Source organism: Lutra lutra, chromosome 4, assembly GCF_902655055.1.
Source record: "Lutra lutra chromosome 4, mLutLut1.2, whole genome shotgun sequence".
NCBI classification, from domain to species: Eukaryota; Metazoa; Chordata; class Mammalia; order Carnivora; family Mustelidae; genus Lutra; species Lutra lutra.
The window spans coordinates 180,610,455-180,636,354 of NC_062281.1; the positions used below are offsets into that span (position 1 = coordinate 180,610,455).

Consider the following 25,900-nt stretch of genomic DNA (forward strand, 5'->3'; position numbering starts at 1 on the left):
ACAATTCTCTTTGCTCCTTTCATCCAAGATCCCCCCTCCAGACCTGATCCCACTGGGGAGGCAGGTGGCCTGACCCTGAATAAATTAGGGGCACCCATCCACCCGGATCAGCATTTCTCAAAGTTTGGCGCACGTAAGAATCTCTCAAGTCGTCACTACACAGAAAGCAGTCCTCGGCACAGCCCTGCCTGCTGCACCCACTCGGGGGAGCTTGTAAGAAACGCAACATCTCACTGCAGCCAAGAAAATCGATGGAACCAGAGGGCCTGGGTGCACGCGTGTACACAGGCTGTGTGATCGAATGAGCGGGCCCCGGTAGAGCAGAGTTGGATTTGACCGCCGCGCACGAAATGTGAGCCGAGCGCTGCAAGCTGCCTGCACTTGGGCCCAGGCACGGAGCTAGGTCGGCCTGCTTGGAGCTGCGACCGTGCAGAGTCGCTGGAGCCAGGACTCCTCCCAGAGCGCTGGGGCACCCTCAGGCGCCCTGCTTGCCGAGACAGCCCCTTGCGTCCGGGGACCACGGCCTCCCCAACTGCCAAACCTCGCTTCGGCAGAAGGGCCGAGGCGCAGGACCCTCTCTCGCGCGGCCTCGTCCCTCTCGAGAGGCCAAACCCGCCGGCGCGGGCAAACTTTGCCCGGGCGAGTCCTTGAAGTCTATATTTAGTGCACGTCACCCCTCCCCCTCTGCGGCTGCTAGGCGGGCGGGCCGAGGGGGTGTGCGGGGAGAGCCCCGCCCCCGCAGGCGTGTGCGTCGTGTGGGTTTGGGGCCCGCGCGGTCGCGCGCCCTCCGCCTTCGCGCCTCCCGCAGCCCCGGCGCCCCTCGCCCCGGCGGGCGTCGCGCGCCAGCATGGGCCAGGAAGAGGAGCTGCTGAGGATCGCCAGAAAGCTGGAGAAGATGGTGGCCAGGAAGAACACGGTGAGGCCGCAGAGTTTGGGCCACGGCCCCCGCCCCCAGGAGGGGCGGTGCGTGCGAGCCGGGAGTCCCGGGGGCGCGTGCTGGCCAGGCGCCCGGGAGGCGCGTGCGGGACGCCGGGGCCCGAGGGAGGAGCGGCTGGCGCAGGACGCAGCGCTCCTTGGGGGCTGCTGCGAACCCCCGGGGTGGGCGTGTGCCCGGCCCAGGGCGCTGGGCAGGATCGCGCGGGCCCCAGAGACGAGGCTTATGCACGCCTCTCTGGACCAGCGGGGTTCAGGGGCCCTGGGTGGCTTGCGCAGGGCCCGGGAAAGCGAGCGAAGAGACCGGGACCTGGAAAAGGACTTTCGGAGTCCGGGGACTCAAGGCAAAGTCCGGGGAGTGGTGGCGACAGCGGGGCGGGGGAGAAGGGGGAACGGCGCGGGGAGGAGGGGGTGGATTGCAAAATCCTGGGTGCCCGAGAAGGGGCAAAGAAACTTGAGCTGATGTAGGGTGCTGAGCCGCCTCCATCCCTCACCCGGGGAGCGGATCTAGGGTAAGGCAGCAAGGGACCGCAGATCCCACAACCTCACAGCCTGTGGGCGCCAGGAGCGGTTCTACTTGCAACTTTCCCTTAACTTGGCCGCTGGGTGGGGCCCCAGCGGGCGGGGCCCGAACAGGTGCCGGGCAGCCACTGCGCCCTCGGGGGCCCTCGGGGCGGGGAGGGAAGGAGGACTGGCGGTAGGCCTGGGCCCGGGGGGTGGAGGGTTGGAGGGGAGAGCCGGACCCAGAGGAGAATGCAGACGGAGGGCCCTACCTGCGCGGCCCGCGGCTCTCAGGCCAACTTCAAGTTAATGTTTGATCCTCACCATGATCTTTGCCTCAAGCTGGTGGCCACCAGGTTGCCTGGTCAGAGCAAACTTGGCCTTGGGTCTGGGAAGGCCTGAGCACACCCGGAGAGGGAAGAGAGGACGACTTAGCCCTTGAGAGCTCCATAGCCCCTGCTGGGAGCCTGACCTGTCTTTTCAGCCCTTTCTGTGACTCTAGGAGCTTGGGAAAGGGATGGCCCCTAAGGGAAGCTTTAGAATGGGGAAGAAGGAAGAGTCACCAGAACCAAGGACTGTGTCAAGCAGCCCTAGAGTAGGCACAGTGAGTGGGTGTCCGTATAAAGGCCAGAGTTGCCAGTTTCCTCACGTGGAGGGAAGAGATGAGATTATCTACCTCCTGGGAAGGAGTGACTGCAGGTAGTGGTGAGTGTGGAAGAGATGTGAGGCCTTTGGGAGCACTTGCATGGATGTTTAGTAAGAGTTAGACAATGACTCCTCCTTTGGGACAGCAAGGCGGGACACGAAACCTGTGGAGTGCTGGGAGCCCATCACCCTTACAAGCCCAGCCTCTCCCAACCCGGTTCCCGGATCCCCCACCCGGTTTCAAGATCAGTGGAACTGAGCCTCACATCCGAGGGCGTTTTCCCAGCTCCAAGTGGTGGAGCTCAGGCCCCTGTCTGCTGAGCTCAATTCCGCCTCACAGACCTGTCCCTGGCTAACTCCAGGCTTGGGCCAGCAGATTCTGGGCTGGAGGTGGGGGTGGTGGGACACCTGGGGAAAGGCAGTTTTGGGGGAGCAGATCTCTGGCTGAGAAGGAGGGGACCTGCCCTGGCTTCCCCCTCACTCCTCGTATGGTCCTAGGCTCACCATTCTCTAGGCTTTCCCTCTCTGGGCCTCAGTGCCCTCTTCTGTGAAATGGGAAGAGGAAACTGTCCCTTGGGGGATGGATTCCTGTGAAAGTACCCAGAGCTCCGTCCAGGAAAGAGCCCCGTCTGGATCCAAGGTCTCGGTAGCACAGAGCTCCTTCATGGCCACGTCCGCGCCTGGGCTCTTGGCAGCTTCTGGGTGGGCACAAGCTCATGGCCTGTGGCTGGGAGAGGCGGGGCCTGCTCTGGGAGCAAAAGTGGGGCCCGCCCAGCAGCGGTTAGGGAGAGGAGGACACATTTCCTGTAACAAGACGGATCCTCCACGTTGCAGCTCAGGCCTGGGGTTTGCTGCCAGTTACCGAAGTCCCAGCAACATACTGAGGGCTTTTTGTCAGCTGCTGTGAGCGTCCGGCTGGAGCAGCCTCAGACACAGAGCCAGAGTGACAGCCACAGCGACACACTCTTTGAAATAAATAAAATCTCTAAAAAATAATAAAATACCATTGACTATATTCCCTACGTAGAGCATTATCTTATAAAGTAAAGAAATACTTACAATTAAATAAGTTATATTAAAAACAAAGGTAATAAACTCTCCAAAGCCATCACCGCTAATTGTTTTACTTCATTTCACTATCACCTGGGGTCTAGAGCTGATTCACTCGGATCATATCAATATGGTGGAAACAGCGTATAATGCATGGTTCTGCATGTCCCTTCCCAGTCCCTCCTTTACTTCAGTGACAGCGGTTGGTAGCTTGAAACTGGCCACGGGAGGACTATTGACACGATAGAAATTGACAAACACTACAGATCAGGTGGTTTTTTCTTTGAGAACTGGGCGTTAAACATTGAGCAACTGGCCACTCCCCTTACTCATATTTCGTAATTGCACACCCGGAGGTCGCTACGTGTCCATCTCGACGCAGTTTATCGACGCAGTTTATATCGTGGTTAGAGCCGAGGGGCCTCAGTTCGAATCCCAGGTCAATGTCTTGCAACTTGGGGCAAAGTATTTAATCTCTTTGTTCCTTGGGTGGCTCATCTGTGAAAATGGGGTAGTAATTTGGTAAGAAGGGGGCTAGTGATAGTATGTGCCTCACAGGGCCAGTGTGAGAGAGAAAGGGACAAATGCAGGTGAAGGACGGAGGGCAGGGCCCAGCACCCAGGAAGCCTTGAATTAGTGGTGCACGCAGAGTTGTTTGCCCACACGTTTATATACACGCTTGCACGTCCAAGGGTCACGCCTCCGAAAACGTACTATAGACCGAGTTCCAAGAGAGGCTGAGGGCAGCCCTTGGGACACGGTCCTGGCAAGGAAGCCTGGCAGGCAGGGGCTGGCAGCTGAAACCACACACTGAGACCAGGGCAAGGGGCATGCAGGACACAGTCAGCTGGTGCTCCCAGGGGACCGAGCTCAGGACAAGAGGCAGGGATGGCCTCTGGGAAGTGGGTGTAGGAAGGAGAAGGCTGAAATGGGGCAGGGGTTCACAGGGCCTGGAGCCAGCAGATTTTCAGATCTGAGGTCCTTTGCTCCCTTCCACCTCTCCCTTCCCACCTCTGCTCTCTGCTTTAGCCATTCAGTCAGGGAGTGCTGAGCTGTGTGCTGAACCTTGAGGTTTCAGAGACTAAAACAGTCCTCTTTGCCCCAAAGAAATGAAAGTATATGTCCATACAAGGACTTGTACATGAATGCTCCTTGGCCTAGCTGGAAACTACCCCTACGTCCCACCAGCAGGTGAATGGATAAGCCAGTTGTGGTACATCTCTGCGATGGAAAACGACTCAGTAATAAAAAGAATTCTTGGTCTATGCAGCAATATACATGAACCTCAATTATGCAGAGTCAAGGAGAAAGCCCATCACAGTACACTTTATTTTTAAAAAAGATTTTATTTATTTATTTGTCATAGAGCACAAGCAGGCCGAATGGCAGGCTCCCTGCTGGACAAGGAGCCCGATGTGGCACTCGATCCCAAAACCCTGGGATCATGACCCGAGCCGAAGGCCGCGGCTTAACTGACTGAGCCACCCAGGCGCCCCCACAGTATGCTTTATATAAAATCCTTTCAAATGCATCTAGACTGACGTCAGAATACTGGTGTCCTGGGCCTGGGGTTGGGGTGCAGGGCGGGAGGGATCACAAGGGGGCACAAGGGAATTTTGGGGGATGATGGCTATGTTCTTCTCTTGATTGTGATGATGGTTTCACGGGTGTACACAAACATCAAACATGCAGCGCATTGCATATCAGTTATATCTTATTAAAGCTATTAAGAAAAAAAAAAAAAGCACAGTCCTCACCCTGCAGGAGCTCACATTTGGCAAGCAGAGGACTGAGGTTGCAGACGCAAAAGCAGTAACAAGAAGCCATGAAGTAGTTACTTTAAGAGGACAAGATGGCGGAGGAGAGCTCATCCCCAGTAGAGGGAACAGCAGAACCGAAGCCGGGGTCGGGGGGAGGGGCAGTGGTTAGACCTGGGACCTGGCTCAGGGAGGGCACGAGGCCAGCTGGGTAGTGGGAGAGGAAGTTAGGGAGCTGGTCCGGGGCAGAACTTTTTTCCTCTCTCCTTCTTTTTATCCTTTGCCTATCCTTCAACCACTTGGCTACGTTTATCCTGTAGCTGAGCAATCTCCCCTACCTCCTGCACCCCTCTTTCCCGCAACACCACACAGTGTCAGGAAGGGGCCTGGGGCAGAGACCATGGCCCCCGTCCTCAGCTTGTGGCCTCCCACAGGAAGTGGCCCTCGACCTTCTGAAGAAGCTGAACAGCTGTCGGATGTCCATCCAGCTACTCCAGGTGGGGCGGGGATGGGAAGCCTCGGGGGGCTGTGCCTGGGGGATGGGGAAGACCTTCTGGGGAAGAGGAAGGCCTGAGGGGACCCTTCAAGGGTGGGGTCTGGGAAGGATTTCTGACGGGAGGGCCAAGGGCGGGAGAGGTCTTGCGCTCTGAGGGTGGAGACTGAGGCACTGAGATGGCAGCCTGGTACCTTCCAAGGGCAGGAGGCCCTCTAGGTCTGTGAGAAGGACCGATTTGCTTTCTTAAATACCCCAATTCCTAAGCCCCTCGGCCTATGGGATCTGTTTTATTTTTTTTTTTAAGATTTTATTTATTTATTTGAGAGAGAGAGCGCATGAGAGGGGAGAAGGTCAGAGGGAGAAGCAGACTCCCCACAGAGCTGGGAGCCGGATGTGAGACTCAATCCCGGAACTCCAGGATCATGACCTGAGCTGAAGGCAGTGGCCCAACCACCTGAGCCACTGGGCCTAATGGGATCTGAAAGGCCAGTGATCCAGGGAGAAGGAAAAGTTGCCCACTTTTAGACCCTCCCTGTGTTGCCCAAACAGCCCCCAAGCATTACCAGAAGTTCTCACCCCTAAAAAAAATCAGCACAGACCCAAGTTGTAGGGTTGAAGACCTGTGTCTTCAGCTGAAACTTGAACTCAGAGATGCCAGGAGGTAGACGTGGTGAGGGGTCCTCAGCGGCAGCTTTTCACCGAAGCCATGGTCACCATCGGGGGTGGGGGCCGGGTCTTGGGCCCTGGACTTCAATGCGTGCTGCAGGACCAGGGTCACGACATCAGCCACGGCTCGGGGCCGGGGCTCTGCAGAGGCTGGGGCAGGGGACAGGGTGGGGATTGATCAGGGGCGGGCCTTGCCAGTTAAGGCCACCAGTCCTGGGGGCCCATTGGAAGACCAGCCCTTGACCCTCTGGCTTTGCAGACAACCAGGATTGGAGTGGCCGTCAATGGGGTCCGCAAGCACTGCTCAGACAAGGAGGTTGTGTCCTTGGCCAAAGTCCTCATCAAAAACTGGAAGCGGCTGCTGGGTGAGAGGAGTCAAAGTCGGCTTGGGCTGTGCTTTTCCCTTCTCCTGGGTCGGGACCATGCCTGGCTTACAGCAGGCGCTCAGTGCGTGTTTGTCAAATGACTTAAGAAATGACAGGGGGCCTCATAGCGGGGAATGCCAGTGTTGGCCCACACGCGCTGCACATTTGTAGACGTGTGCCTCTATGTATGTATTTCTGTGTGCTTGCATGTTCTATAGAGAGCACACGTCTGTATAGACGCATTTGTGTAAATACGGTCTGTGTGCAGATACCTTTCTATCCCCGTATGAGCACGGGTTTGCACACGTGTGTGTATGTTGCATAAACATCCGTGTGTGATTGTATTTCTGTGTGTGTGTAAGGGTGTGTTGGGGGCATGTGCTGCTGTCGCGGTCCCTGCCCTTTGCTCCGCCCTCCCCGAAGTCATGCTGGGGTCTGCGGAGATAGAGCGCAGTTTGGGACTAATGCCATGCTTTCGTTTTCAGACTCCCCTGGACCCCCCAAAGGAGAAAAAGGAGAGGAGAGAGACAAAGCAAAGAAGGAAAAAGGGCTTGACTGTTCTGACTGGAAGCCAGAGACAGATCTTTCTCTACCAAGGGAAAAACGAGGCAAAGAGCCCAAAGACAGGTATTTTTTTTCTGGGATGGAGAGAAGGGGGTGACATTTGTCCTGTCCTCTGCCAGTGGCTCTGTATCTATAACTTCATTTAATCCTCATGCCCTGGGAGGAGCTGCTGCTCTCACTTCCTATGGGACCCCTTTGAGGGGTTCTTCTTGGGCTCAATCAGACAGACCCGCAAGACCCAAATAGGCCATCCCTGTCACTGACTTTACCGAGAGGAACACTGGGGCAGGAGGCACACTGTGCCAGCAGGGCAGGCCCAGGCCTTTCTCATCTGCTAGGGGACCACACAGCCTCCAGAGCTCTTCTGAGTTCTACCCAGGTACAGGGTAATGAGTCCACAATGAGGAGGCCTTGAACCCCTGACTGAGAAGACAAACTGCCAGGATCCCAGCAGGATTCACTGTCCTTGGCGCAGCCCCCAAAAGCTATGCTTTTCCACTAATTATTTATATTGCGTTCAGAGCCCTTCCTGCCTGCATGTAATTTACCAATCAGGGCTCATTTGCTATAAGCAACGTTGCCTAGTGACACAGCTGACATCCCGCCCTTGTCAGGGTTCCAGGTAAATGGGGCTAGGAACTCACTTAACCACACAGAAAGTAAAGTGTTCTGTTGCCTCTCTATTCAACATTTCCATTTCGTGAGGAGGAAGCCGAAGGTTGGGGAGCAGGGAGTTTTCCAAGACCACACAGCTGTTATGTGACCGAGTGGGATCGCATCTTTGTCAGACCCCCAGACTTCTGCTGAGAAGAGTTGTTCGTCTCAACTCCATGTCCATTCCCCCTTGCCCACCTAACCAGGGTCCCCCAAATTGTATGACTTCATATAGGCCCAAATGCCTTATCCATGATAGCAGATAAAAGTCTTCATCGATGTACAAATAAATCCGACCTGTTCCCTATGTGATTAGAGCCCTTAAATCCCTGGGTCGGGGGGGGAGGGATCTGCATTTGTTCATCTAATAGGTAAGGAGGCAGTTTTAAATAATACTGAATAGTATCTGATGGTAGATAATAGTAGGTATTTTATGGATAATATCCATGATATAGCAATATTTTTAAAAGATTTTTTTTTAAAGATTTTATTTATTTATTTGACAGAGAGAAATCACAAGTAAGCAGAGAGGCAGGCAGAGAGAGAGGAGGAAGCAGGCTCCCTGCCGAGCAGAGAGCCCGATGCGGGGCTCGAACCCAGGACCTGGGATCATGACCTGAGCCGAAGGCAGCGGCTTAACCCACTGAGCCACCCAGGCGCCCCTTTTTAAAAGATTTTTATTTATTTATTTGACAGACAGAGATCACAAGTAGGCAGAGAGAGAGAGGGGAAAGCAGGCTCCCCGCTGAACAGAGCCCGAAGCGGGGCTCGATCCCAGGACCCTGAGATCATGACCTGAGCCGAAGGCAGAGGCTTAACCCACTGAGCCACCGAGGTGCCCCCGATATAGCAATACTTTTAACGAACATAGCTTTTTACCCAATATAGACACTATCAGGACTTCATTTTAAGGAATTAACCAGGTTAGGGGCACCTGGCTGACTCGGTCGGAAGAGCACGGGACTCTTGATCTTGGGGTTGTGAGTTCAAGCCCCACACTGGGGTGGAGATTACTTTAAAAAAAAAAAAGGAATTAACCAGATTAAAACATAAAGACTAAATGTTGTATGTGTAACATATTTCTGCTGGCATTTCTGAAATATTTTTAATCTCTGAGCCATTTTAAAATTAATGTTTATTATAATCCTATAAAACAAGTGTCTTGCAGAAAACACTTTTAGGGAATGATGCTGTAGAAGAAAAGATCTCACCCAGAAGGGAGACATACCTCTACCACGCTACTCCCAGTCTGGGCTGTGCAAACAGCTGTGGGGCAAGGATCCTGTGTATCCTTCCAAGCACAGAACAGTCCCACACATTGAAAAACCACTTACTATGTTCAAAAAGCTGATAGGGCTTCCATGGAGAGGCAGTGCTGGGTAGAAAAAAATTTAATGACGTGGGAAAATATTCATTAAGTATTAGGAGAAGCTGTGGGTATGATATAGTATATATGGTATGATCCCATTTTTATAAAAAGTAAGTGAGGGGCACCTGGCTGGCTCAGTCCGTAGAGCATGTGACTCTTGATCTTGGGGTGGTGAGTTTACTAAAAAAAAAACAAGTTAAAAAATAAGTTAAAAAAATTAAGTGAATTTTATGTGTATGTATAGGAGAAAAGATGAGAAGGATATATACCAGGATGGTAACAGTGATTATATCTGGGTGGTCAGATTGAGGTTTTTTCCTTCTTCTTTTTGCAAATCTCTGTCTTTCTTATTTTTCTCCAATAAATGTGTACTAATTTTTAAGTAAGAAAAAAATAATGAAACCATTTAAAAAAAATATATATATCTGTGTGGTTTTAATTAAGAAGATGACTGGAGACCAGAAAGCCAAGTTCTGGGCTGAACTCGGTCACTCATTCATACCCTTCATACTGAGTCTCTGAGATTCAGTATTGTGGCCCGAAAAATGGGCATCATTTTCTCAGGGTTTTTTTTTTCCTTGTAAAAATAAAATATTTTATTTATAATATATTCTAATTATATTTTTTAAAATTTATTTTATATTCATTTTATATTTTATGTATTTTATATTATATATATTCTATTTAGGCAGATACTTGCCCATTATAGGAAGTTTTTAAAAATACAAATAAAATTTTAAAAAATCCATTGTCTAGAGACAAGCACATATAATCATGTATAATAATCTGTGTTTAAATATATATATTAGGGGTGCCTGGGTGGCTCAGTGGGTTAAAGTCTCCGCCTTCAGCTCAGGTCATGATCCCAGGGTCCTGGGATTGAGCCCCACATCAGGCTCTCTGCTCAGCAGGGAGCCTGCTTCCCTTCCTCTCTCTGCCTGCCTCTCTTGCCTACTTGTGATCTCTGTCAAATAAATAAATAAAATCTTTTAAAAATTATTAAATATATATATTATATATATTCCTATATATATAATTGTATATATATAATTTATAGGTGCTTACGTGGCTCAGTCGGTTGAGCATACCACTCTTGATTTCAGCTCAGGTCATGATCTCAGGGTTGTTAGACAGAGCCCCGGATCAGGCTCTGCGCTCAGTGCAGAGTCTGCTTGAGATTCTCTCTCTCCCTCTCCCATTGCCCCTTCCTGCAACACTCTCTAAATACATACATACATACATACATAATAAATACATATATCAGTGGGACACCTGGGTGGCTCAGTTGGTTAAGCAGCTGCCTTCGGCTCAGGTCATGATCCCAGCGTCCTGGGATCGAGTCCCACATCGGGCTCCTTGCTCATCAGGGAGCCTGCTTCTCCCTCTGCCTCTGCCTGCCATTCTGTCTGCCTGTGCTTGCTCTCTCTCCCCCTCTCTCTCTGACAAATAAATAAATAAAATCTTAAAAATAAATAAATAAATAATTAAATAAATAAATACATATATCATTTATGTAATCATATATATCCTTCCAGACTTTTTTGTGGGCTTATTTCGTCAATAACATGGAATCATCTGCTGTATATTACTTTATAACTTTTCCAAATGCATATATTTATTTCAACAGTAAGGCACATTTACTGGAAAAAGTTTAGAAACTCAGACACAAAAGAAAATAACAGAAATGACCACTGTTAACATTTTGATGTGTACCCTTCTTGTCTTTTTTTTTTTTTTTTTTTTTTTTTAGAGAGGGGTGAGGGGCAGAAGGAGAGGGCAAGACAGAATCTTAAGCAGGCTTCACACCCAGCACGGGGCCTGACACGGGCTCAATCTCATGACCCGAGCCAAAATCAAGAGTACTTTTCCCTGGGAAATGAAGTTGTCACTGAGGCCAAGCAGGGAATGAGTAGGTTGACTCCCCAGCTCGTGGGGAAAATTAAGTTGGCAATTTCAACTCACTTGGTGAACTTTTTGTTTTAGTTTCCTTAATGATGATTCACTATCATTATTTATTATATAAACGCTATCCACATTAGTGATATTTAAAATTTAAATGAGCGGCGCCTGGCTGGTTCAGTCAGAAGAGCATGCAACTCTTGATCTCAGCGTTGTGAGTTTGAGCCCCGTGTTGGGTATAGAGATTACTCAAAAATAAAACCTTTTAAAAAATAAAATAAAAATGAAAAATATTTGTCCACAGTGTGCCACTTCCAACAAATGAAACCGCTTTTGGACATCTTCTTCCCTCCCAGTCCTGATCTACTAATATACATAATTTTTCCATTCCTATGGGCAGAGTATACAAACAATTACGTCCCTGTTTATCTTCCTATTGTATTCTAAGCATTTTTTCTTGCTCCTAAATACTTTTCATAATGATCGCTTGCAGTAATTGCAGAATATTTCTGGTTTGCTCTAAAAAGAAAGGCAATGAAGAAGGGCCAGAGAATGGGGAGTCTCAGCGATTGAGGCTCGTGTCTTCTCTTTCTTCTACTGCAAGAATTCCAGCTTCCCACTTGGGCCTGCACCTGTCCGTCCCCATGGGGTATTCGGGGGGAACCCCGCAGGGGAACTCCCAGGGTCCAGTGAGGGATTGGAGGGACATATGAAGAAGGGTTGCTCCTCCCCTCTCTCTCTGCTGCCTCCCCTATATTTAAGCTGGGGTGAAGATCTGGGGCCAAATGAGTCTGGCCCACAGGATAGTCGGGCCTAGCACCTAAAGCTGCCTCACCCACTATCTCCCATGCCACCTGGAGGATGAGGTGGCAGCTGGAAGTCTGTGTAGGGAACATTGCACAATCTGGAAAACCAGAAATCAGGTGCCTAGGACTACCGGGCATGGAGGAATTCTATGTTCTGAAGACTGCTATAGGGACAGAAATCTCTTCCCAGCCAGCCCCTGGACACAGATACTTTTCTCCCCCACTTGATGGGGGGAGGGAACCCATATTCAGAGAAGACAACCTGCCCAGGGCAGGGCTGGGGTTGCAGCTCAGACCACTGTCTCCCTTTTTAGCACACCTGTTATATACGCTTGTGTGCACGTAGGAAAGGAACTAGATGGAATGGACTCCAGCGATAGTTGCCACTGGGGAGCTTGCTTTTCCCACCTTTTGAGTTTTTATATTTCTGCATTGGTCGATTCCACAGCATTTGGCAACAAATACTTATACAGCACCCGTTTTGTGTTAGACGGTCTTCTGTTGGCCTGGAATAAACCAGTCCAGGCATAAGATTGGATTCCACAGAAGCAGACCCTGAGACACAGGTTCAAGCGCAAGGGGTTTACTTGGGAAGTGATTTCAGGAAATGCAGAGAGAAGAGTGAGGGAAGCGAGATGGGGAAGGGAAGGAAGCCAGCCCAGGGTGTGTTAGTGGGCAGACTAGTGCTGTGGGCAACCAGGGCTTAAATCCTGACGGGGAATTCTGGGTGACATGGAGAACACACCTCGGTTCACCCCCTTGAGGGCTGAGGATGCTGGGGTGTTTATCCACCAATTTCTACGTGTCTGGTTGAAGGCTGCTCCTCGGGTCCTTAACTCCTTGGCACTTCCGTCCCATTGGCCAGCTGGCACTGGCTGGCACAGAGAACTCTCTCGAGCACAGACTGGGGGACCCTGCAGCACTAGTCCTTGGGTCCCAGTGCACAGGGAGGGTGAGTGCCTGAGGGGATGTGGACTCTGCAGGGACAGCATCCGCCACAGTGAACAAACCCCACCAAGCTCTGTGCTTGTGGAATTTATGTGGGGGCTGGTCAGATAATATACATAGTAGGTAAGAACATTTTGTAGTACCTTAGAAGGGGATGCCCACCCTGGACTTAAAAAGAAGTCTCGGGGGACACCTGGCTAACTCAGTCAGTAGAGCGTGCGACTCTTGGTTTCAGGGTCATGAGTTTCAGCACCAGATCAGGCACCGAAATTACTTAAAAAAAAAAAAAAATAGGAAGCCTGGGTAAGTGAAATGGGCAGTGATGGTTACAATTCACAGACAGATTAATTTCATAAAACCATTAAAAGGGGGAAACTTATTAGATGGCATAAAGAGAATGTAGCTACATGCATTTTGGAGACTAGAAACAAATTTTCACCTCTGATCCCATCACCGTACTGTAACCATGGTTGTATTTTCCTTCTTTCCCTTTTTTTTTTCCAGATTTAAAAAATTTTTATTTTTAGAGATTTTATTTATTTGAGAGAGCCAGAGAGTAGGAGCAGGGGGAGGAGCAGAGGGAGAGGGAGAAGTTGGCTCCCTGCCAGCAGGGAGCCTGAGGCGGGGCGCATTGATGCGGGACTTGATCCCAGAACCCTGAGATAACGACCAGAGCTTAAGGCAGATGCTTAACAACTGAGCCACCCAGGTGCCCCTAGATTTTTTTTTTCTTTTGAGTAATCTCTACACCCAACGTGGGGCTCCAACTTACTACCCGAGATCAAGAGTCCCATTCTCTACTGGCTGAGCCAGCCAGGAGCCCCGATCACATTTTCTTTCAATCTTTTTTCCTCCTAGGCATTGCTTTTCTTGTGTGACTTTAGAAATAGTATGCATCTAATTTTATGCACCATTTCACTTGTCATTTTAACAGCTCTACTATCTCCAAGGCCTGTGTGCCTCTCTCCGCTTCTCCTAAGTAAGGTGCCCGCAGGGGAGACTGAAGCTGATTTTTTCCAGCTCCCTGCTCCTCCTGAGAATAGGCAGTCCCAGGGATGCCAGTCTCCATGGTCTCCATCTAGCCAAGGCCTGCCTGACAGCAAGGAGGAGGGGAGTCTGCTGAGAATTAATGATTAATTATTAGTAACACAAAGTAAAGGTGTAGGGGTGCCTGGCTGGCTCAGTTGGTAGAACACATGACTCTTGATCTGAGGGTTGTAAGTTCGAGCCCCAGTCTGGGTATAGAGATTACTTAAAAAATTAAAAATCTTTCCAAGAAAAAAAAAAAAACATTAGGGGCGCCTGGGTGGCTCAGTGGGTTAAAGCCTCTACCTTCGGCTGAGGTCATGATCCCAGGATCCTGGGATCAAGCCCCCCATTGGGCTCTCTGCTCAGCAGGGAGCCTGCTTCCCCCCACCCCCCTCTGCCTGCTTCTCTGCCTGATTGTGATCTCTGTCAAATAAATAAATAAAATCTTTCCAAAAAAAAAAAACACAATCATTAGTAACACATGCATAACACACATAATGTATGGCACGTGTAAGACCTCCTTCCTTTGATTGCTTCATTCAGTGGAGGGTAGGGGCAGGTGTCTAGCCCGCACGACTTGCAGCTTCGCCTCCAGGCAGCTGTGGTCCAGGTGGGTTCTACCACTCTCAGCCCAGCAGGCCTGGCTCCCAGAAGCTTTCTCCCCAGCCTCCGAGCTCTCGAGATCCGTCCTGGTGCTAACTTAAAGAGTCTCATCTCCAATTTCTCTTCTTTCAGGAGAGACTCTGTGGACTCCAAGTCTTCAGCCAGCTCCTCTCCAAAAAGGCCATCGATGAAAAGGTAAAAGAAGCCACGGGCTTCTCCATCCCAGAAGTGCTGTTCAGCATGTGTTCCCCTCTCTGCTTTCATGGAAACAGCCTGGGGGCAGAGGAAAGCAGAAAGCCTCATATATTATGTTCCTTGCAGACTCTAGGACCTACACAGGAAGACTGAATGGGACCCTGAATCAGAGGGATGGCTCCTTCACTGGGGTGGCTGACCAGTCACTATTGCCCCAACACTATCTAGGGAACATTCTCAAGGTCAAGTTGAACCCAGTGAGGACAGAGGTCTGGAGAACTTATCCCTGGAGTGGGATCTCTGCATTTTAGTTACCCGAAATAGCATAAGTCAGCAAGTTATTTATTCATCAAATATTTATTGAGGGGCAACGATGTGCCAGGAAATGTTTTAGGTGCCAAGGATACACACAACAATGAACAAAAGAAAAATCTCTGCAGTCATGAGGCCTATATCCTAACAAGGGGTGAGAGGCAATCCATAGAATAAATAAATTAGGCAATGATTTAGAAGGTGATGAGCATTGTGGAGACAACAGGGCAGAGTGAGGGGGTTGGGAAGGATGGTCCTTTGAACAGTGACCTTTGAACAAACCTTTCAAAGAGATGAAGGAATGAGTCATGCAGATCTCCGGGTCATTCCAAGCCAGGACCCTGAGTGGCAGGGTCAGGAGGCGGTGAAGTGGCCAGGGCTGGAGTGGAAAAGTGAGGCAGGAGAGTTGGAGGACAGAGTAGAACAGGAGCCCCTCGAGGGAATTTATCAGAATGCCTTCGGCTGCTGTGCTGAGAATGGGCTGTCAGGGCCAAGGGCAGGAGCAGAGCCCAGCCAGGAGGCTACTCAATAATTCAGGCAATATATGACGGTGGGTTTCCTAACAGGCTGGGGAGGGGTACCTGAGAATATCAAGAGTCAAGACGACTCCCAAGACTTTTCTCTTGAGCACTGGCAAGGACAGAATGGGGAAGACTGCGTCTAACTCAGGCTGCAGCAGGTGATACAGAGCTGAGGTGGGGATGTGTTGGGTTTCAGGCGTGTCCTAGTCATTCAGATGGAGAAGTTCAAGGCACTTAAGGTAGACCAAGCTAGAATTCAGGAAAAATGTCTGGGCTAGAAATCTGAGTTTCAGACTCATTAGTATGGATCTAGCGTTTGAAGTCACGGACCTTGGTTAGGTGGCTAAGGAGAGATTGTGACTGAAAGAGGGAGTGTGAGCTGTGGTCCAAGGGGAGGTCAGAGCAGGAGGAAGTGACGTAGAGGTGGATCAAAGCTAGTAAGTCATGTCTGGGGGCCATATTGGATACCGGGGCAACTAGGCTAGAATGGTAAAGGTGTTGGCTTCCAGGAGACTATGTGTGGAGCTACACAGTTATTTTAGGTCTAATGTACCAGTGAGACTACCACTGGAAAGAAAAGAAAAGGCACAAAAATTAGGCCATTTAAGGTTTCTGAAGATTAAACAGGCCTGGGATATTGATGGGGTGCTGTACTGCTATAGTCCAAAATGGCTGCCCGGTGCCTGCTGATGAGTGGCGGATCTGGGGAATGCTGCGGCTTGGAGTTGGAGTCTGAGGCCATATCCTGCCTCTGAAGGGAAGAGTTCTGTGGTCAACTGGTGATGTCTTCCATGAGTGAGGCCTAAGAATGGAGGACCCAGGGTCATCCTGGTTCTGCACCAGTGGTTGTCAGTGGAGAGTCATTTAGAAACTCAAGTAGAGGTATTTTTGGTCGTCACTATGACATGGGGGTATCTTAGTTCAGACTGCTGTAACAAAATATCATGGACTTAAACAACAGACATTTATTCCTCACAGTTCTGGAAGATGGGAACGCCAAGGTATAAGCCAACTCAGTTCCCGATGACAGCCCTTTGCCTGGTTTGCAGATAGCCACCTTCTCGCTGTGTCTGCACAACACACATGCGCACACACACACAAACACACGCACACAGTGAGCTCTGGTCTCTTTTCTTCTTATAAGGCCAATAATCCCATCATGGGGCCCTAACTTCATCTAAACCGAATCACCGCTCAAAGGCCTCACCTCCAAATTCTATCACATTGGGGGTTAGGGCTTCAACATATGACTTAATGGAGGACACGAACATTCGGTCTGCAGTGGGAGAGAGGTAGGAGCAGGACAGCATTTACTAGGCAGGGGCCAGAGATGCTAAATGTCCTGGAACATGAAGGACAGACCTGCATAATGAAGGATTGTTTTATCCCAAAAGGAAACACTGACCACTAGTCCAGTTCTGGGTGTGATATTACAAGAAAAACATTTCATGTTTGTGTAAGGATTTATACCTCCATATTCCTTTCCTGACTTAGCCTTTTAACCTTGATGTCTCCTGACTCCCCTGTAATGCATTCTTTTTCTGAAGGTCAGTCAAGCAGAACACGTTTGTCCTTAGAGCAGTTGTGCCCTTTCCTGCTGGTTCCATATTGGAGGTGGGGAATCCAGAGAAATACAAGGAGGTCTTGTAAATCCACCTTATCTACTACCCACACTGTTTCCTATACACTCTCTCTCTCGATTTCATCTTTCCCACCCATCCATCCATCCACCCACCCACCCATCCATCCATCCATCCAACCCCTCCATCCATCCATCCATCCATCCATCCATCCAGTGAGCATGTTTGTTGAGCACCTCCTTGCAAACCTAACATGCTCCAAGGACCAAGGTCATGTGCATACAGTGGGAGACTAGTGGAGACCATGGCAGACTGGAGTGTACCTCTCTGTCTGAAGGGGGCACTCACTATCCAGCCCAGCTATTTGTTGCTTTGTGGAAATGCAGGCCCTGCATGCCGTGTCTTCCTATTTTTTAAGGAAAGCTGGACATCTAGATGTTCATATGAAACTCCCAATTTTTTTTAAAGATTTTATTTATTTGACGGACAGAGATCACAAGTAGGCAGAGAGGCAGGCAGAGAGAGAGGAAGGGAAGCAGGCTCCCTGCTGAGCAGAGAGCCTGATGCAGGGCTCGATCCCAGGACCCTGAGATCATGACCTGAGCCGAAGGCAGAGGCTTTAACCCATTGAACCCCCCAGGCGCCCCTGAAACTCCCAATTTTAAATATGGACAATGTATTCATATTTTTCTGCAACACAGTAGGGCAAACAAAATTCATTTGGAGCCCACCAGCTGCAGCCTCTAAGCCCAGACGAAGGTGTAAACTCATGATCTCTGCCTTCATGTGGCAAATCACTGACATAGAGGCAGACACCAAAATGCTTTTTGTTTTTGTTTTCCAAATGCTTCTTTTTTTTTTAAAGATTTTATTTATTCATTTGACAGAAAGAGAGAGAGAGATTACAAGTAGGCAGAGGCAGGCAGAGAGAGGAGGAAGCAGGCTCACCGCTGAGCAGAGAGCCCGATGCGGGCCTCGATCCCAGGACCCTGAGATCATGACCTGAGCCGAAGGCAGAGGCTTAACCCACTGAGCCACCCAGGCGCCCTCCAAATGCTTCTTAAACAAAAAAAAATTTTTTGAAGGTGTAACATTCAGTGGGGACATAGGAAGAGTCTCAATATGACTTAAGAAGTCAAAGAAGACTTCCTCCAAGATAATGTATTTGTGCTCAGAACTGAGAGATGAGAAGGAGTTTGGTGGACAAGCCAGGAGAGGGCCTGTCCGGCAGTGGGACTGGAAGGTGCAAAGGTGTAGTAATATGAGTGAGCGTGGTGCTCTGGGAACTGTAGCTGGGGCATCAGGGAGCAGACCCCGCAGTGCACCCCTGTGACAAGGAGAAAGGCTGCATCTTATCGAGTCCGCTGTCTGAATTGTTGATTTCTCACCCAGCCCTGGGCTTGCCTATCGGTGTAGTAACTGCAGTGTCCTCGAGGTGGCGCGCAGGAGCAGCGAGCGGGCCTCCAGGTGCCTCCGCTCCGATCTGGGGTGGAATTTTTCTACGGGCTTGGTGATGTCAGATCACAGGCTGTGGGGCTGACGCTGGCACATCCGGGGAGCAGAAGGAAGCTGTCGATAAATCCAACGCCCCACCCCCACCCCCGCCAGTGATGCTTTCCCTGCAGTTTGTCGCTGTTCCCGATCGTGTGCACTGAAAGCAAAAGGAGGCTGGCTGCCTGAAATGCACAGGAACTCCAGCCAGCCAGCTCCTAGCCAAGGGGAGGGACCGGGGCTGGGAGTGCCCTGCCAGGAAGGTGGGGAGAAGAAAGCAACCAGCAGCCTAACCTAGCCTGGGATAGGCGACCCTGGAAAACTCTCTGCCTTGTAGAAACACGGTGAGATATATTGAAAAGAACTTGGAAGCAGACAGATCTCGGTTTGCGGTGTGGCTCTGCCATTTGCTGGTTGGATGACCTTGGACAAGTCAGTTCAGCTCTCTGAACCTCAGCCTACTGATCTGTAAGACGGGGACAACTATGACCCTTTCCCAGGTCATTATGAGGATTAAATGAGATAACAAAATGCTTAACACTGTTCCCAACCCATATAAATGCTCAGTAAGTACATAATCCTTGGTAATAATACTCACACTTAATGTGGCAATCTAGGTAATTTACCTAACCCTTCATTACTAGAATTCTCCTGGGTGCTCGAATCCTATCAGAAACTCTCTAAGATGGGTACTGTTTTCATCCCCATTACTAGCCCAGGGTCACAGAGCTACAAAGTGGTGGTGTCAGGCCTTGAGCCTTGGAGTTCGGCTCTGGAGCAGCTTGGGTCCTTAATAAGTATACCACCCTAGTGTAGGCATTCCCCGTACGAAGCTGTCATTTGTTATTATGTGTCCTCCCAAGCAACATGTGCTCCAGGCTCCACTGTCGGGTCCCCACTGGAGAATCCTAGACACTGAGGATATGGTGATGGGGCATGTAACTCAGTGAGGTCCGGCACCAGGGAGAATCTGGGGCTCCATCACAGCTGGAGATGGGCTGGCCTGGATGGTGGGAGTTGATAGACTCTGGCTCAGAGAGAGATCACTTTCTTAATCCCAGGGCGTAGGGTCTCTATCTTTCCAAAGAGGACCTGTCACCGACCCAGTTCAGCTCTATCTATGCCTCCTGGATGTGCCTTTTATCTCTTTGTGGCCAAATTTCTCAACCTATCTTATATTCATGCACTTAACAAAGACTAATCGAGTTTTGGCCCAGAATGCTATTCCAGGTGCTGGAAACAGTGGTGAACCAGCCAAAAGGGTTCCTATACTCTGGAACCTGTAATCTGGAGATGGAGGCAGACAATGCTTAAAAACACACAGACAAGTTAATTCTAGACTTGGATAAGTGCTATGAATGAAAGAAATCAGGTCACATGCTAGGGAGTTACAGGGCAGGGATAGGCTGCTTGACTGGGCTGGTTGGGGGAGGCCTCCCTGAGGATGTGATACTGGAGCTGAGACCTGACTGGTGAGAAGAGGCCCAGTCATAAGAAAATCTGGAAGAGGAAGAGCCTTCCCAGAGGAGGGAGCAGCCAGTACAAAGGCACTGCGGTGGGAGTGACAGGTATATTTAAGAAAGAAAAAGAAGCAGCGCAGTGGGAAAGCTTCCATGAACTGAAGGGGAGCGTGGCATGAGATTAGGTCAGAGAGGAAGCAGAGGCCAATGTCAAAGGGGCTGGGAGGCCATGGTGAAGAGTTTGACTTTATGCTGAAAATAACTGGAAGCCATTAGAGGGCCAGAAGCAGGGAGTGGTGAGAAATGTTTCCCCAGGCTTTTGTGTGGCAAATGGATTGTAAGGGGGGCAAGAGGTTGCCGGGAGACCAGCTTTGGGGCTATTTTGGCTGTGTAGGTGAGAGCCCAGTGGCTAGGACTAGGGTTGGGTGTGGGGAGATTCCCACTGATGGCAGGCAGCCCCTTAAGCTCTAGACTTTACACCCTTCCCAGCCCTCCCTCCCCCACACCTTTCCCTCCCACCGAAATCTGACTCCAGCAGAGAGCAGGCTAGAGCTTGGGTTCCCCAGCCCTGTGCCCTGCCGCCAGGCCACTCACTTGTTAGGGAGTGTTGGGTCAAATCCAGGGTAAATTTATCTAGAACAGAAAGTTTCAAACTGCATTTAAAAAAAATAAATAAAAGCTAAGAAATCCCTTTGGACAAAATTTTTCATAATTCAAAATATAAACCTTACAAGAGCAGAGCCTTCCCTCCCCAGCCCGCCTCAGTCCTGCGGTAGCACTTAGGAACCTTTGAGGAATCTCAAGGTTCCAGAGAACATAAAAATCCCAGTGATCCAAGGTTGTCTGTGGTGACAGAAGGCATCCAAGCCAGGTTAAGCCAAACAGCAAAGGCTGAGGAACAACAAAGTCTCCAGCAGAATTTACATTGAAGAGTACCTAGCAGGATGTTGGATGTTGGATCTTGTCACCCCAGATTTTTAACCCTAGAAAGCTTGGGCTACTCAGTCAGCCTCACTCTCAGACACAACTCCTTGGGCCTGAATTTTCAGAAGCCCGTCATCATCTTCCTGAGGGGAAGAAGTGCATCCATAACTCCAGAGAGGTCTGGTGCAGCTGCCCAGGCTGTGCACTGTACAACTCCAGAAGGTACCGAGCTGGCAATATGAATGGTGCTCTCTGGAATTAAGAAATACAGCAGCCCTTTAGGACCTTCCACAAGAGCTCAATGGGTTAAGACTCTGGGGTGGAAGAAGGGACCTTAATTTCTTCAACCCTCATGAGTCAGTTTTTCCGAGGAGGCCTAAGGACTGGCTGGCTGATCCTGATGGGTTACTGAAGGAGATGAAGGTAAAGGCATCTTGACGCCTGGCCCCCACCCTAAGAGTAGTGTAGAAGCAGCTCTGAAAGGGAGGGAGTTGTGGAACTATCACTCCATCCTCTCATCTGTGAAATGGGGCCAGGAACTTGCCATGGTCAGGGTTATGGAGAAGAAGAGATAGCAAACAAGCAATAAAAGATTGCTTTGGCTTTTACCTTTTTTTTTTTTTTTTTTTTTAAACAAACCCCTAACAAGTCCTGTCCTTTCTCTCCAACACCCTCAGCCTCACGCCCCAGGTGCCCTGAGCCCTTCAACACTGCCCATGCAAAACATGGGTTTCATGCTTCTGTGCATTTCTGCAATGAATGCATCTTCCCGTCCACTCCTCCTCTGGCCAGCTCCTCCTCCCCATCCCTTGTGGAACTTGAACTGAGTTGCGCTGCAGTGTGGGACCTCTTTGAGCTTTCTTAGGCTGCGTGGTTACTAAGGGCTGGCATTGTGATACTGATCCGCACAGGTCACCAACAGGATGCTGGCAGATGCCTCTCCCCTTGCCCAGCACACTCTTTGCAAGGACTCAAAAGGGACCAACAACAGTCTGAGCTTCAGCCTAGATTTTTTGGTTGCATATATCAGTACTTCTTTTTTTTTTTTTTAAGCTTTTTTATCGTGATACAATATATATAACAAAATGTGCATCTCAACCTTTTTTTCAGCGTAAGAAAAAAGATATTTTATCATTTCGAATGCATTAAGATTTGCCAAATATATAAAAACAGATTACTTATCATAGATTATGTCAAGCTGTGTGGTTATTCTTACTCCTTAAACTTCCCAGATGGATTTTTTTTTTAAAGATTCCTAGATGGATTTTTTTTTATTGGCTCAAAATATACATAACATAAAATTTAGCCATTTTAACTATTTTTAAGTGTATCGTGGCATTAAGTACATTCACATTGTGGTACAACCCCACCACCGTCCCATCTCCAGAACTTTCTCATTCTCCCAAACTGAAACCCGACCCCATTTCCCCCTTCCTCCAGCCCCCACAAGCACCATCCTACTTCCTGTCTCTGTGGATGTAAGGATTCCAGGTACTTTGTGTGAGTGGATCACACAGTATCTGTCCTTTCGTATCCGGCCCATTTCACCCACCATGTCTTCCGTTCATGGCATCCATGTTGTAGCGTATCTCAGGATTCCGTGCCTTTCTGTGGCTGGATGGTCATCCACTGTATTCCATACCACATTCCGTGTATCCATTCATCTCTCTCTGGACACACGGGTTGCTTCCACGTTTGCTGGGAGCTCCCTGAGAACAGGAACACAGGAAGCCCGCCTGAGCCGACAGCTTAGAGTGACCACTCGTGAATATCAAATGTTTTTTTAAAGAAAAAAACCAAAGGGTTTCTCATTATGGAAGTAGATATGCTCTTCAGGGAAGATATAGAAAATCTGGATAAGCAAAGATGAGATTGAAATCTACTGTAACTCCACCTCAGAGAGATAATTAATAATTACTAATTATTATGATCAATAATTAATTATATAATCAGTAATAATAATAATTATTACTCTTAACAAGGTGTTGCTGTCTGAATGTTTCTATGTTGAAGCCCCCAGCCACAAAGTGACTGCATTGGGAGATAGACCCTTTATGGGGATAATGAAGACTAAATGAGGTCATGAGGGCAGAGCCCTGATCCGATAGGATTAGTGTCCTTTTGAGAGATACCTGAGAGTTTGCTCACTCTCTGCCACACGAGGACCTAGCAAGAAGATGGTTGTGGGACGCCTGGGTGGCTCAGTCAGTTAAGCCGCTGCCTTCGACTCAGGTCACAATCCCAGGGTCCTGAGATCGAGTCCCGCATCAGGCTTCTTGCTCAGTGGAGAGCCTGCTTCTCTCTCTGCCTCTGCCTGCCACTCTGCCTCCTCCCCTGCTTGTGCTCTCTCTCTCTCTCTCTGATAAATAAACAAACAAATAAATAAAATCTTTAAAAAAAAAAAAAAGAAGAAGAAGAAGAGGGTAGTTGTCTACAAGCCAGGAAGCGAGCTCCGTCCAGTACCTTGATCTCAGACTTCCCAGTCTCCAGATCTGTGGGAAATATCTATGGTACAAACCACCCAGTCTTTGGTATGTTGTTAGAGCAGCCCACGCTAAGATGCAAAGTTATCCTGCCAGTCATCTGTACATACATGTATATATACTTGTGGGTTTTTAAGCCCAAACCAAAATGAAATCATTTTTTTTTTAAGATTTTATTTGTCAGAGAGAAAAAGAGCATAAGCAGGGGGAGCTGTAGGCAGAGGGAGAAGCAGTCTCCCCAGGGAGCCCAATGCAGAACTCTGTCCCAGGAATCCAGAATGAGGAGCCGAAAGCAGAAACTTAACCAACAGAGTCACCCAGGCATCCTCAAAATGAGATCCTTCTTAGGCAGTCTATCTTGGGTGTTAAGAGTAGACTTCGGACTCAGACCCGAGTTCAAATCTCAGTGGTGTAATTCTGTTTCCTCATCTGCAAATGAGGAGGAGGACAGTATCTACCACCTAGGACTGCTTTGAGGATTCGATTAGAAAATGTTCCTGCAGTGCCTGGCACTGGGTAAAAGCCGGCTCTCTTCAGTGGTGGTAAATTCACCCATCACTAGACTGTCAGCTTCTTGAGGATTGGAGCTTTGCTGACTTTTCTGCTTTACCCCTTGTTCTTAGCACTGGACCTGCAGAATAAGGGCCTACTAAGCATTCACTGAATGAGTGAGTAAATGGTCCAGCGAGAAGACAGAGCAGCTAGCATGGTGTCTAATGGATCATAGTGTGGTTTCACGTGGTGTTACAACATTCTGTAACCAGCAGAGCAGAGCGCTTGGTTAAGAGTCTGGGCTCCTGAGTTCAACTGCTTGGGTTTCAGTTCTGGCCTCCACATGTGTGACCCGAGTCAAATTATTGTGAATGCAACTAGCTCTACGATTCACTTTAAAATGCAACTCTTAACAGGGAGGTAAGAAGAGAAGCAGCCTCGTGGGGTTGTCATGAGGATTAAATGAGATGATCCACGTCAAGCCCCTAAAAATAGCACCTACCTCATCGTGTTGAAAATGTCCAGAATGGTGCTCAGGGAAGGCTTTATCCACTTAATGTCCAAATGTCTATTACTGTTTGTCATCCTCAGATCAAACAGCAGCAAATCAAAAGCAGAGACCCCCAAAACACCCAGCAGCCCCCTGACCCCCACCTTCGCCCCCTCTGTCTGCCTCCTGGCACCGTGCTATCTCACGGGGGACTCTGTGCGGGACAAGTGTGTGGAGATGCTCTCAGCAGCCTTGAAGGCGGAAGGTGAGAGGGCCTGGGCTGGGGGCGGAGGAGGGAAGGGCTTCTAGGAAGGCAGATGAGATGCGGTCTATCTCAGGAGTGGCACAGAACACTCCAGTCTCCGGTACGGGCAGGCTCCACTGCCAAGGTCATGTCTGGCTGACGCCTGTGCTTCCCGAATCTCTTATAGACGATTACAAGGACTATGGAGTCAACTGTGACAAGATGGCGTCAGAAATCGAAGATCATATCCTTGAGTTGTGCCAGGGCTGTAGGTGCCCGGACTGTCCGGCGGCAGAGTCTCCCAAGTGCAAGGGACCTGGGACAGTGAGGGGGAGGGGAAGGGCTCTGGGGACAGCCCCCTGTTCTGCCTCTGAACTGGACTTCTTAATTCTAGCTAACATTTATTAAGTCTTGCACCTGCCAGCCTCTTGCTAAGCTGTTCATGAGCTTAGCAATGAAGCACCTCATTCAAGGTTGAGAACAACCCCGCAAGGTAGGTCCCCTGACTAATCCCATTTTACAAGGGAGGTAAACAGACTCAGAGAGGTTAAGTCACTCGCCAAAGCTCATGCAGCCAATAGTCGTGGTAGAGTTGGGATTTGAACCCAGAAAGCGTGACTCTAGAGATCGAGAGCTCAACCACCGTGCTAGACAGGCCATGTTGTCACGTGGCTCGGTTGCAGTGTCAAATATCGGAACGGACAGGGAGGACAGCATTCCTCATGCTCAGCCTTCTCCCCTATTCTCTCCCCTGAAGGTGGATTCCCTGCTGGGTACCAGGCCCTGTGATGAGCAGCCGACACTTCCTGCTCTGTCACTTCTCACAGTCTCTGTGAGACAGGGGCTGTTGCTCCCATTTTACAGGTCAGGAAACTGAGGCTCAGGAACGACTGGGTGTCACAGCTTGACTGAAAACCTTGGCCTTTGGATTCCATGTCCTGAGTTCTTTCCATATGACCCATTCTCCTACTCTTTGAAAGGGGGCTGTGTAGACAGAGGAGGTGACCCCCCTCAAAGTCGTGTGGGCCCATTGCACCAAAAGATTGTTGTTTGGGGGAAGGAACTCCCTCTCTCCTGTGCCCCACAACATATGAAAGAGGTGTAGAGGGAGGGGGACAGGATCCCCAGGAGAGAGGGGTTCTGAGAGTCTCAGTGAGGTGTGAGTGACACTTTTAAACCTCCGGGGCTACCTAGGGAGCTCAGTCGGGTCTGTTGGGGAGGTCCCTGCTCCGTCTGGTCTGACCTTCTCCCCTGCTGCCACCTCCTGTGTAAAGCCCACCTGGATATCCTCCCGCATACTTCCTGGGACCTCCCCTCCGCTGTCCTTTAATTATGAACCAGCACGTCTTGGGCTATGGAACTCCTCACCAAATACGTTTTCATCAATCTCAGTGATTCAGGAACACAGAGCAAAACTCTGAGC

At 49.6% G+C, this 25,900-nt stretch overlaps 1 protein-coding gene across 1 annotated transcript in view; it reads left to right on the top strand.

Annotated features, from left to right (window-relative positions):
* The first annotated feature begins 692 nt into the window (after positions 1 to 692).
* The window catches only part of TCEA3 (transcription elongation factor A3), a 36,691-nt gene continuing 11,483 nt past the window's right edge, over positions 693 to 25,900 (top strand). The window contains exons 1-7 of the mRNA XM_047724828.1: positions 693 to 916; positions 5,321 to 5,383; positions 6,308 to 6,413; positions 6,899 to 7,040; positions 14,418 to 14,480; positions 24,335 to 24,498; positions 24,665 to 24,721. Of these exons, the coding sequence (XP_047580784.1) occupies positions 848 to 916; positions 5,321 to 5,383; positions 6,308 to 6,413; positions 6,899 to 7,040; positions 14,418 to 14,480; positions 24,335 to 24,498; positions 24,665 to 24,721 (664 nt within the window). The 5' untranslated portion in view covers positions 693 to 847. The remainder of the gene's footprint in view (positions 917 to 5,320; positions 5,384 to 6,307; positions 6,414 to 6,898; positions 7,041 to 14,417; positions 14,481 to 24,334; positions 24,499 to 24,664; positions 24,722 to 25,900) is intronic.